This window comes from Plectropomus leopardus, chromosome 11 (assembly GCF_026936395.1).
Source record: "Plectropomus leopardus strain MGB_pleo_1.0 chromosome 11, ASM2693639v1, whole genome shotgun sequence".
Lineage (NCBI taxonomy): Eukaryota > Metazoa > Chordata > Actinopteri > Perciformes > Serranidae > Plectropomus > Plectropomus leopardus.
The window spans coordinates 25,280,258-25,292,621 of record NC_142186.1 but is presented as its reverse complement, the minus strand read 5'-3'; the positions used below and the strand labels follow the sequence as shown (position 1 = coordinate 25,292,621).

General features: G+C 37.6%; 2 protein-coding genes across 2 annotated transcripts; one reads left to right on the top strand and one right to left on the bottom strand.

Annotated features, from left to right (window-relative positions):
• Window positions 1-1,785: 1,785 nt before the first annotated feature.
• On the bottom strand, window positions 1,786-4,178 carry emg1 (EMG1 N1-specific pseudouridine methyltransferase). Its single transcript, XM_042489415.2, has 5 exons — window positions 3,966-4,178; window positions 3,751-3,852; window positions 2,877-3,018; window positions 2,524-2,729; window positions 1,786-2,443 (listed from the first exon to the last, which is right to left on the bottom strand). The coding sequence occupies exons 1-5, from the start codon at window positions 4,113-4,115 to the stop codon at window positions 2,330-2,332; spliced, it is 714 nt and encodes a 237-aa protein (XP_042345349.1). The 5' UTR covers window positions 4,116-4,178; the 3' UTR covers window positions 1,786-2,329.
• A 135-nt stretch (window positions 4,179-4,313) lies between these two features.
• Window positions 4,314-12,179, top strand: nop2 (NOP2 nucleolar protein homolog (yeast)). The gene is made up of 16 exons (XM_042489322.2): window positions 4,314-4,453; window positions 5,682-5,809; window positions 5,954-5,996; window positions 6,076-6,140; window positions 6,342-6,679; window positions 6,958-7,198; window positions 7,464-7,663; window positions 7,842-7,931; window positions 8,958-9,045; window positions 9,173-9,313; window positions 9,771-9,910; window positions 10,077-10,166; window positions 10,837-10,959; window positions 11,062-11,159; window positions 11,252-11,388; window positions 11,481-12,179. The coding sequence occupies exons 2-16, from the start codon at window positions 5,704-5,706 to the stop codon at window positions 11,879-11,881; spliced, it is 2,301 nt and encodes a 766-aa protein (XP_042345256.2). The 5' UTR covers window positions 4,314-4,453; window positions 5,682-5,703; the 3' UTR covers window positions 11,882-12,179.
• The last annotated feature ends 185 nt before the right edge of the window (window positions 12,180-12,364 follow it).

Sequence of the window (12,364 nt, the reverse complement as noted above, 5' to 3'; positions counted from 1 at the left end):
ATGCAGTAACAACAAGAGAATAAAGAGCACACATTATTAATAGAATATAAAGGAATACGCTTAAGAAAACTAAAAAACTAAGAGACTGTACATATATACATATATACAAGTGTAAAGTGCGGAACAGTATCTGAATAAATAAAAATAACATCAGCAGTGTAGAGTGAATTAATATTGGCAGAAAGATCATGCATTGTCACTCAGGGAGGCTCAATGAGAAATATTTGTAGCTTCGGGGAGGGTAAAAATTTTAAAAAATAAATAAATAAAGAACAGTCCCTAAGCTGTTGTCCATTAGGACAATCACCTTCAACAGCAACTGAAGAAACAAACTCACAAGAATCACAAACTCACCATTTGAAAATAAGTCCATATTTGCTTGTCAAACTTTTAAACAATCAGCTGGGCAGTTTTTAGATTTCTTTCTAAAATATTAAAATATTAAATAGGCAAGCAGCGAAAATGCGAGCAAATCCTCACCCTAAAAATCCTCACCCAGGGCGCGACAGGAAATGCTAATGGCGGCGTTAAGGCTAAAGGAAATACAGCCTCAAAAGTGATCAAACAAATAGTGAGACTTACCAAAACTCCGACCGGAAAAATGTCTTGGAAAGGGGATGAGACAGCGTTTAGGAAACTGAAGGGGACCACCGAGGACCAGGAGGAGTCCACAGCCAGAGGAAAAGTGAGTAACGGCCATATTTAGCTATTAGGGAGCTAGCAGGGAGCTAACTTTAGCTAGCAGGCGATATTTAACACCAACCTCAGCTAAACTGGCTAAACTTAATGGCACTTTAAGAGTTAAAAAATCACGTTTTACCTTGTCTGTGTGTTTTGGCTAGTCTTTATATACATGTATTTTTAACATGCTTCAGTCAAAGTTTAGCTAATCAAACTTAGGAGGATAACAACAACAAAAACATCATCAACAACAACAAAAACAACAACAAAAAAGGGGTTTCTGGACTTTGGGGTTGGGACATTATGTAGCAGGTGGGATGTTATTGGGAATTTTAGACTGATATATATACATGCATTTTTTTTAAATTAAAAAAGAATTACGAAAAATACAGAGAAACATATTTCAATCCAAATGTAGCTTCAGTATATACCAATTTTCTTTTATTCAGTGACACTTCCTGTAGGCCCAATATTTTAATTTCCAACATGAAGATTTCACCAATTTATCATTTATTTTTTAAATGAATTCTTTATTTTTATGAATTAATTTTTATTATTATTTTGTATCAAAAATTTAAACTATTTACAGTACATCATTGGTATCTGGTAGGAATGCACGATATTGGATTTTTTGCCAGTATCTGCTTATGTTGATAAATAATTTATTTGACCAATAACTGATGTCCACTTTTTTTCCACAACTAATTTAAAAGATCAAGTCTCTTCTGTGGTGGAATTAACATCATATTGAAGTACATACTCTTACCGTGGTGGCCCACCAGCAGATGGAGACATAAAATACAATACCGTTCAATTAATGTAATATTCAGTCATTGTGCAATACAGGAAACATACATCAATATTCTTCAATATTTAATTTTAAAGCCAATATCTGTTGATACCGATGGCATGCTGATATTATTGTGCATCCCTAATATCTGATCCAACTGCTGTGGCTTTCAAAGAAGCCAAGAATACAAATTACTATTACTATTCAACTATTAAACTTATATTACACTATAAATAAGTTTATATTCATCCAATGAATGAAAGTAAGGATATAAATTAAATACCTGGAGCAAGATACAAATTCTGTAGTCTTACTGGTGTTGTCAAAAATATCACTTTATTGATACATGTTGATTCTGAATATTTGTAACCATTTCAATACTCATTTTCCACAGTATTGATACACAGGCTACACCTGCTCTTTCTCTCTCATATAATACGGTGTGTACATGCTTGAACACATAAATGGGATACTCCAAAAACCCGATCGTAAACGGGTTATTAATGTCCATATAACTGCACTCAATATGAAAGAAAACCACTTGTTATTTAGTCAAATATTTTAATGTTAACTGTAATGATTTTTATGCAAAATACAGTAATTGGTACAATTGATAATTGTATAAAAACAGCCATATTTCTAAATGAAAGGGAACACAAATACATGTTTATAGTATACACATGGTGGCCAAACACCATAATTCAAATACACACATACAGTGTACAACGAGTTATATGTACGTAGTCCACATGGCATCGCTGGTGAAAGGGACATCTTATCCACTCCTAGTCCATTAAAGAAAGTCCGTGTATGTTACTGTCTCTGACGGGTTCACCTCAGTAGTTTATTAACTGTCTGTCACAGAACACCCCAAACTTCCTCGAAGGCAGAGCATATCTTGGCACAGGTCAGTGCCGCAGAGAGCGGGTAGTTACTGATGGACACTGTCTTTTCTGTGTAGTCCACGTTCACCTGATGAAGACAAAGAAATCAGTAACAAATATTGGACGCTTAAAGCAAAGAATCAGCTGCCACATAAAGCAATTTCTCACCGCTCCATGTGCAAATGCTCCAATCACCACTGCAGCCGGGCCCTCGGGCACCAAAGAGCGGGGACAGACAGCCTCTCCAGAAGAGAAGGAGGTGGAAATGCGGGGGCAGCCGGGAGGCAGGTGGTCGGACACAGGGTTTTTAATCATCCGCAGAAGTTTCTGAGGACCATCAGCGGCCCTGACGCTCAGCTTGTGCAGCAGCTGAACTAAAATAGAAGAAAGAACGATGATGTCAAGGTATTAAGCCATAACATTGTTTGGTAAGACTGACTATTTTTTACTTTGCCAACACAAAGAGAAACTTAACATGTATGTAGTTTATCCACAGAGAGCATTCAATGTTAATAGTTTACCCATAAGGCCACAGAAGCGAGTGAAGGTTCTTGGGATGCGGGTCTGTGGGTTGATCTCTATTAAGGCGTTTTTCTCTGTGTGGATGTAAACCTGCAACAGGCCCGCCCTGTTCAGTGGACTGTCCATCAACATGAGCAGACACTGGTACAAGGAAATAAGGCATGTAAATTAAAAGCTTAATACATCCCAATAACTTAAAATAACAATTTAACATTTTATGTCTTTTTTTTCCTTAAAAGTCTTAAAAATTTTCTTAAAGTTTTTGTTTCCCTTCAATGTGTCACTAAAATTCAGTCATAAAAAAACGTATCATAGCTATTCTTTTGTGCAAATTTAATTTTTTATTCAGCGAAAGTTCAAACCAAAGACAGGAAAAACATGTTTATATATCCAAAAATGCAAGTTCTACAACTGGAAAAATACTATCATTAACTTGTAATTTATACCTCTACTAATTCACAAAAACATGAGAAAAGGCGAGTAGCATCATCAAAAAATGCTCCATACACTGCAAATTGAAAAGGTAAGGAAAAACTATATTTATAATTATCATAATTACATATTTTGAATTATGTTACAGAAGTCTTATAATTGTTTGGCACTTTTATTTTTCATTTTCATTTAATTTTTTTAAAAACTTTTTTCTCCCTAATTTTGCAGGGAATTTTCTTGTACTTACTAATTTCTTGCTAATTATGGGGGTCATTTCTTACCTTGTTGTCCTTCCTATGTTTTTGAAAGAAGTCAAAACATTTTTTCCCGGATTTTAAAATGGTTGAAACTTAATGCCCCTTTACTTTTGTAGGTCATGACAGACACAAGCGAAGAATACAGCTGTTTTTAAAATTTTTATTCGTCTTAATGACTGCTTACCTGATGTGTGATGTCTGGTCTTATATTTCCCGGGTTCCTTCCACTTTTTACGATAATATTTTTATGTTGGTCACAGTTCAACAGCTCAAAGGTTTTTCCGACCTGGGGAAAAAAATGCACTTTTGGTATTAGTTTGCTCCGTTTTGAAGTTGTAGTCACTGGTGTCACTGACTTGGCAGCTGCATCACAACAACACACAGACCCTGACACTTTACCTTCACTGTTTCTAACGAAGCTCCCTCCAGAATAACAACCAGCCTCCTCTCTGCCATACGATCGTGCAGGCTGCGGAGGTGTTTGGCCGGTTTTGGCTCATATTCGTCCAAATGTTCAAGACCACGCTTCTTCTCATTAGGAGCCGCCATGATACCTTCAGATGGACTGTCGCAGGATGTCCGCGTCACGGGAGAAGTGCGCGTTCACGAGTCGCTGCCTAATAACTATTAAGTGCTTACTTTGCATGATTAATTTTTATAACAACATTTTTGGTACTGTGCTAACGTGATAATATCGTGTAATTTGTCATTTAAAAAAAAAAACGGTGTTTCTTTTGCGGTCTGTGTGCGCGAGATCGCCGCTGTCAACACCTCACTGACGTGCGCCGGATGTTCTTGTACAACGTGTTGAAGGGAAGTTCACGTGTGGGTGCTTTATTTTACACCGTACGAGCAAAAGTGGGATAAAGAAAAGAGCATATTACTCGGTGAGTATTTGGATCATTGAACCTGAGTTCATTAGGTAAAGACTCGGTTAGTTTTTATAACTAATGTCTTTATTTATCCTGTAAACACGACATGCGGAGTTTAACCAACTAATGTCAATTATCTGTGTGTGTGTGTGTGTGTGTCTGCTCGCTGCAGCCTTTTCTATAACCACTCTGTCATTGCAAAAGAGTTTAGACGCCTTGTATTTTAGCATTTAGGGTAGCCACGTCTTCAGAAATATAATCGTGAATCCATATGAAATACCATAAACCTAAGAAAATGTGTACCTGTGGTGATCTGAGTAATGTGTGAGACTGTTTTCTAGTGCACATGGCTTCCCTCTCGATCACCTTTGAATAAGATATCTATTATGTTTTTGTCAAATTATAGCATTTGGCTGCATGTCTCTGACATACTGTTGTTCTGCACAGTGCTCAGGTTTTAGTTTCTCTGTTTGACAGTCTGATTACTTTGACAGATATCTTTTTTCCGTAATTCTACTTACCATACTGTTGTCATCCTCTACCAAAACTTGTATCTTTCTGTTTATGGGATTGTTATTTCAAAAGACTGTGTTTTTATAGTTGCAGTCGCTCGTGTAGTTGCTTTTCTCAAGTGGAAATATGTATATTTCATTAATCAGTTAAAGGAAAGTTTGTCAATTTGTTTTTACTGCAGGTGTCAATTAGGATTTAGGTCACATCCAATAAAGAAAAACATTTGCATAACATAGCAATAACAATAATAATAATAATTATAATGATAATAACAACAATAACATAACATAACATATACCTTACTTCTATTTTTTGTGTGCCTTTTAACAATTTATTGGCATTACGTTGCTTTGGATTTAGACCCAAAGAAAATTAACTTGCAGTTTACCTAGATAGCTTATAATCTGATCTAATTTTCTTGTTAGAGTTAGGGGTTAGCATTTTGACCTAACAAACATTCAAGCAGGATCAAAATGTTGTCTTGATTAATCTTTTGTGGCATGGAGTAACTGTGCAAGCATTACTTCTTTCCTAGTCGTCAGATTAGCCCTAAGTGACGAACTAATCCCTTAAACGTTATCATTAATTCACTAAATTAAGTTCAGTAGAGCATGCATCATAACACATAATGGTCTAAAATCAGCACTAACAGGTGAATTTGTTCATGTACACTGACTTTGTTTTTCACAGGCTTTGAAAAGATAATACATTTCTCTTGTCTACTTCTTAGGGTGTCTGTGTAACTCGGAGTCATGGGTCGGAAGTTAGATCCCACCAACAAGGTGAAGAGAGGGCCAGGGAAAAAATCCAGGAAGCAGCAAGGAGCCGAGGCAGAGTTGGCCAAGTTTTTAACTGACGGTGATTATTATTTATCACTGCTTTTTTTATATCAGCTGCTAGTAAACACACATTCACTCTTGAAATCTAAAGTTAAACAAAAAACACTTAATCTTGCCGACGGCATCATTATAGTTGGTCAAAATGTTTCTTTTATTTTTGCAGAGGAAACAGGACCAAAACGTCTATCAAGGAGAGGCAGACAAAGGTGACAAGTTGGCCGTTTACACAACATGAAATCACATCACTCTGTTTGCAAGTTGCTCATTCATGCTGTCATTTTACAGAGCTGCAAAAAGAGACCAGAATGTGAAAAAGCCTAAAGATGCAGCTGCGGGAAAGCCACAGAAAGGTAAACACAGCAGTGTTTTTGAATGTGGTTGTGATGTTTTCTGCACACACAAGTGCAGATGATTACTCCCCTGCACATGCAAATATGAGGAAATAAAACATGAAATGTGTATTTGACTTTGAATAATATGTCTTTGAGCTGTTTTTTGCTAATCACAGAACATATACATGGTGTTTATTGTCTGTTTCACTTTCTCTAAAGGATTCACGGATGAGAACAGTAAATGGTTGAAACCAGCGAAGAGGAAGCGCAAAATTGATGAACCTGAAAGTGAGGATGATAGTGATGAACACTGGGAGCAAGAGGAAGATGAAGAGGAGGAGGAGGAGCAGCAGCAGCAACAGCAGCAGAAGAAAGGAAAAGACCAAGGAAAGAAGGGAGCCAAATTAGGAATAAAAGAAGTAGAGGAGGAGGAGGAGGAGGAGGAGGATGATGATGAGGATGAGGATGATGATGACATGGTTGATGACTATGGTGCGCTCGATGATGGCAGTGACGAGGAAGCAGCAGCAGCAGAAGAAGAAAGTGATGGAGAGGAAGTATGTGAAATGGTTCTCTTATTACCACTTTGTTGTGTTTTCTGTATTTAAGAAAAATTAACTGAAATTTTGATTAAAATGTCAAAACGTAATTTATACCCAAACTGCAAATCAGCTGATATAATCCCTAATTTTGTTAGAGATGCCAAATTTCCCCCCACGTCACTGCTGATGTGTTAAAACAGATGCAACAAAATCAGGGAGTTTATCTTAAAGGGTGATTAATGTGGTAGAAAAAAAAAGTTATTGAGATACTTGTTTTTTTGTTCCACGGGCAGCTTCTTCCCATCGAGCGCGCAGCCAAGAAGGAGAAAAAGCTTAAGGAAACGTTGGCACTAGGGAGTGATGAAGATGTTGACGACGATGATGATGACGATGACGATGATGAGGAAGATGAGGACGAAGATGAAGAGGGAAAAAAATCAGATGCTGACATGGATGAGGAAGACACAGTACAAGCCAACATTGATGAAATGGATAAATTTAGGCTACCAGGGGCAGAGGAAAGTGAGAAGGAAGGTAAGTGACTTACAGTTTTCTCTCTCTCTATACATATATATATATATAAGTGTCAACTTTATTTAGATTTATGGTTTGTAACTGTTTGCAGTACTTATGATCTTTTATTTTCTCTGTTTATAGTTTTAAAAACAAGGCTCATCCTTTTATGTGAAAACCTACTTCTCTCTGATTTTGATTTCCAATAACAGTTCTCTCTTTCCAAGCAGCAAATGTTACTTCTTTTTGTAAGAGGTCTAAATCCTTCTCTTGTCTGCACTTTTAGGTGTTCTGCCTCTGGACCTGAAGACGATCTATCAAAGAGTAAAAGACAACATTGATGTCCTTTGTAATTTCTCAACAAAAAAGGAGGAGGGGAAAGAGAGAGCAGAGTACATCTCTCTGCTGAAGAAAGATCTGTGTACTTACTACAGCTACAACATCTTCCTTATTGAGAAATTAATGGACCTCTTCCCTCTTTCAGAGGTGAGTAATCTTTTTTTCCCCCGTTGCACCGAAGAAAACACACTCTGATGTTCTTTTTATAATGATTACAACTGATTGATGTGCAGTTATGAATCTAACTAAATCTAAAATCTTTTTAATATGCTGATTTCTGTTTTTTCTTTAATGAAAGGAATCTTTTTCTTCTTCTTACTTACAGCTGGTTGACTTCCTGGAGGCCAATGAAATTCACAGACCCGTCACTATACGGACCAACACACTGAAAACAAGGAGGAGGGATCTTGCACAGGTAACTGCTAATGGTGGGAGACATGGATTAAAAGAATACCTCACCCACAAAATTACCATTTGTATATCAGTTATACACAGAGTGATGTTGAATTGTGAGGAAATGTTTTTTCTCGCATGCCTCCATGGTGAGCAGAGAATCCAAAAAAAGCAAACATTCCTCATAAATTAATGAGGAATGGGGACTAAGTTTATCAACAGCAAAACTATATCAAAACATCTTTTTTACAAACCCTCAAACAGCTCGTGCAGTATAATCCAAGGCTCATTTATTCTACAGCCATATGCTCAGTACTTCTGAAACATGCATTTTTGCCACAACCCTTCTTTTTACAAATCTTTATGTTGAGCGGAGCACCCTGAGCCTGCATGTGAGTATGAGTTTGCACGCGTGTGCCCCGGCACTCTACACATTCATGCAGGAGACTGTTTGTACTGATGTGTTTTAATCATAATGTTTTAGTGAGTATGCACGTGTTTGGGAAGCACTGAGCATGCGACTGGATAAATGAGACTTGGATTATACTGCTTTAGTTGCGTGAGAGTTTGTAAACAGACGTTTTGATGTTGTTTTACTGTGAAATGGTTCACATTCACTTTACTTAATTATGAGTGTTCACCTTTTTTGGATTCTTCGTTCAGTCTAGAGGCATGTTGGGCAAAGCAAAGTTTTCTTCATGTATTTAAGGTAACATACAATGAGTCATTTATATACAAATGGCCTTTTTATTAGAAGTTACAGTTGGTGACTTTTATAACAATAAATTACTGTTATATTGGCTGAAACTGCCATTACATCCATACAATAGTAGAGGAGACAGAGCCTGTTTAAAAAGTGTCAGAAATAAAATCCTAGATTAAAAGACACAAATGTTCAACTAAAGATTTGAGTGTATCATTAACCCCAAAATCCAGAACTGAACACAAGGAGATCCCCCTCACCAAATGATTTGACCAGTATTGTATTAGATTCTGCCTTTAGGTGCTCACATGTTAAACTCTGTGGTATGTGTTTTTCCTGGTTCAGGCCCTGATCAACAGAGGAGTGAACCTCGATCCTCTGGGGAAATGGTCTAAAGTGGGTTTGGTCATCTATGACTCGTCTGTACCTATAGGTAACTTCAAGCATACTCACGTCAGTGATCTGACTCAAGCTATTATTTATCTTTTTATTGGAGAATATCTGAGGCCAACTGTAGCCACACAAGCTTTAACCGTAATTCTGTTCATGCTTTAAAACAGGTGCAACCCCAGAGTATCTCGCTGGTCAGTACATGCTGCAGGGCGCCTCCAGTTTTCTGCCTGTGATGGCGCTTTCTCCGCAGGAGGGAGAGTTAGTGTTGGACATGAGCTCAGCTCCAGGAGGCAAGACCACCTATATTGGTAAGATATGCTGCAATAATACCTTGTTCCGTTCAGTTTATGAGGTGCTTGTGAATTGTATAACATAGAGGAGTGCTGCAGATAACTTTTCAGTATTGATTATTCTGCTGATCCTTTTCTCAAATAATAGATTAATCATTTTGTCTAAAACATGGTGAAATATGCCCATTATAATTTACTAAAACCCAACATGATTATTTTAAATTCCTGGTTTATCTAAATAAGAGTTAAACTGAATATCTTCTGTACTTTCCTAAACAACATTAAAGAACATCAAATTCCTGCATGTGAGAAACTGTAACCAATTAATGTTTGCCTGTGAGAACTTTTTACAATTCATTGGTCTACACTACAGCTGAAACAAAGCTATTGTAATATTCAGTAGTTTCTGTGATCTTTCAAGTTGAAATGTCAAATGAAACCTATTTAACTGTTTATGCGAATGTTTCACCCTCAGCTCAGCTGATGAGAAACACGGGGATGATCGTGGCTAACGATGCCAACGCTGACAGGTTGAAAAGTGTTGTGGGCAACATACACCGTCTGGGAGTCACCAACACTGTTGTCTGCAACTACGATGGAAGACAGTTCCCAAAGGTAACAGACACACATCTGTAGAAAAACATTATGTCTGTAGTTTTATATTAACTTTATCTATTGTTTGTTATTATATAATTGTGAATTTCCCCACTATGGGACTCATAAAGGATTATCTTATCTAGTTTTATATAGTTTTCTGACTTGTTGAACGTTATGTCTACAGGTGATGGGTGGGTTTGACAGAGTGCTGCTTGATGCTCCATGCTCAGGCACAGGAGTCATCGCTAAAGATCCAGCTGTGAAGACCAGTAAGGTAAAACACCATTACTTGTTTACGCATACGCACATACATTTGTATATTTTTGGTTTTAAATACAGGGTTTCTCACATTCATTTATTAGCGGCACCACAAAATCAGTATCTGCCACCACACACAGATTTTCTCGTTTTGGAGTTTCATTTCTCTCTTTCTCTCTTGAAATGGAGCATACTCTGGGCACAGACTGAGCAGCAGAGAGTCAATTGCAGTGAAAGTGAAACTTAATGTTTGTTAGTTCATATATTTTTTTTGTGTTGTCCAGCATTTCTCTAACCTACTTTTAGATGAAACCGTCTGCATTCCTGTGGAAACCACAACAGTCCAGTGCTGGCTCTAACCTGTCTAACAGAGGAAGTTTGCTTTCCTTATCTTTGCAGCAGCTGCTTCTTTAATCCATCAGTCAGCTCTGATTAACTCTGATTGAGCCGACAACAAACTGACAACAAAATTGGAAGGAAGTCTTGAATGTGATAATCAAAAAGTTTGTTCTGCTTTAGCTGTGTTCAGAGACCCACAGAAACCTCCAACTTTAGAGAAGTGACACAGAAAATTATCAAAAAGAGACCCAAAAAAATGACCCGAAGGTTTGCTGTGCCAAGCATCAAATGTATTTCTGTGGGAAACACTGAAATAAGTGTTTAATGCTTTTTTAAATTCCTGACAGGACGAAGCCGACATCCAACGCTCCGCTCACTTACAGAAAGAACTGATTCTTTCCGCCATCGACTCTGTGAACGCCGAGTCCTCTTCCGGAGGATATCTGGTCTACTGCACATGTTCAATAATGGTACGTGTAATGTACATTCAGCTAATTCATTCTTAGATTTACTTGTTATTTGTGAGCACGTAACAGAAAGGTTAAGGTTTTGATCAAAATGTGTTCCACCAGGTGGAGGAGAATGAATGGGTGGTGGACTACGCTTTAAAGAAGAGGAACGTGAAATTAGTTCCCACTGGACTTGACTTTGGCAAAGAGGGCTTCACCAGGTAAATATAAAACCAATATGTGTTTTCGCAGTGTGGTTGAGTCATTGAAACATTGATTTCAAAGCCTAAATTAATTTGCATTTTTTTTTTAGGTTCAAAGAGCGTAGATTCCACCCGACTATGCGACTGACTCGCCGATTTTACCCTCATTCCCACAACATGGACGGTTTTTTTGTGGCCAAGCTGAAGAAATTCTCCAACGTAATTCCAACCGCACCAACAGACAAAGGTAACGCTTTCTCTTACGAGCACATGCCAGCTTTCATCGTGATAGTTATGCTGTTTAACAGGAACTCATCCTCAGTTTTTTCATTTATGTAGAAGAAGAAAACGCAGAAGCTTCTCAGGCGACGGCGGTGACAGACTCTCCTGCAGAGAAACCATCCAAGAGCGACAAGGCAAAGAAGAGCGTACCCAGCTTAAAGGGTAAAGCCAACGGAACAGCAAACGTCAAGCCAAAAGGCAAAAAAGACTCACCTGCTGGACCTAAAAAGGCAAAGAAAGCCAAGATGGATGGAGAGACTGTGAAAGGGGCAGAGGCTAAGAAGCCTGCGGTGAAGACAGCCGGTGAAACTAAAGAGTCAAAGGCTGAGAAAAAGGAAAAGAGCAGATTTGAGAAGAAGCAGGGCAAACAGAGAAAGACACCCATGAAGGCAAAGAACAGAATGGGAAAGAATAAATTCAAAAAGTTGAAGAACATGTTGGAAAAACAAGGAGAGTGACGTGTGTACAGTGTGATAAATTGTACTTGAGTATGTAAGAGTTTTGTAGAGCGTCATTATGGACCGAGACCTCCTCAGCTGACAAATGAGCAGCGATACTGTATGTGACAGTCAGATATGTTTGTAAAGCCTGTGTGCAAATTAAATCCGACTGGTTAAAGATGTTCGCTTTCAAGTTCAGGCCGCTGTTTTTTATTTGTATCACAAAATATTCATCATGTTTGTCTGTTGATTTAATTGCAGTGTGGAATAACTTCCATGAATCTGTAAAACACAATAAATCTTTTAAGATATCTTATTAACTGTTTGGTTCATCAGTGAGAAGTTTTACTTGTTTTTCGGTATTCAAGGATTGTCTGGTCACTGATGGGCAGATGGTTTGGTTTTTTTTTCAAGGCAGTGATGGAAAACACTTTTGCATCTAATAGCTTTTACTTGATAATCTTTCATTTCATATTAAACATAATTTATTAATGTGGTTTG

Excerpts from the sequence above, each read along its gene's own strand:
- emg1 (XM_042489415.2), bottom strand. The coding sequence starts at position 4,115 with ATGGCGGCTCCTAATGAGAAGAAGCGTGGTCTTGAACATTTGGACGAA. Across the intron at positions 3,853-3,965 it reads CTTCGTTAGAAACAGTGAAG|GTCGGAAAAACCTTTGAGCT; the intron begins GTAAAGTGTCAG and ends TTTTTTCCCCAG. Across the intron at positions 3,019-3,750 it reads GACCAGACATCACACATCAG|TGTCTGCTCATGTTGATGGA; the intron begins GTAAGCAGTCAT and ends TCCTTGTACCAG.
- nop2 (XM_042489322.2), top strand. The coding sequence starts at position 5,704 with ATGGGTCGGAAGTTAGATCCCACCAACAAGGTGAAGAGAGGGCCAGGG. Across the intron at positions 7,664-7,841 it reads ACCTCTTCCCTCTTTCAGAG|CTGGTTGACTTCCTGGAGGC; the intron begins GTGAGTAATCTT and ends TCTTACTTACAG. Across the intron at positions 10,167-10,836 it reads CAGCTGTGAAGACCAGTAAG|GACGAAGCCGACATCCAACG; the intron begins GTAAAACACCAT and ends AATTCCTGACAG.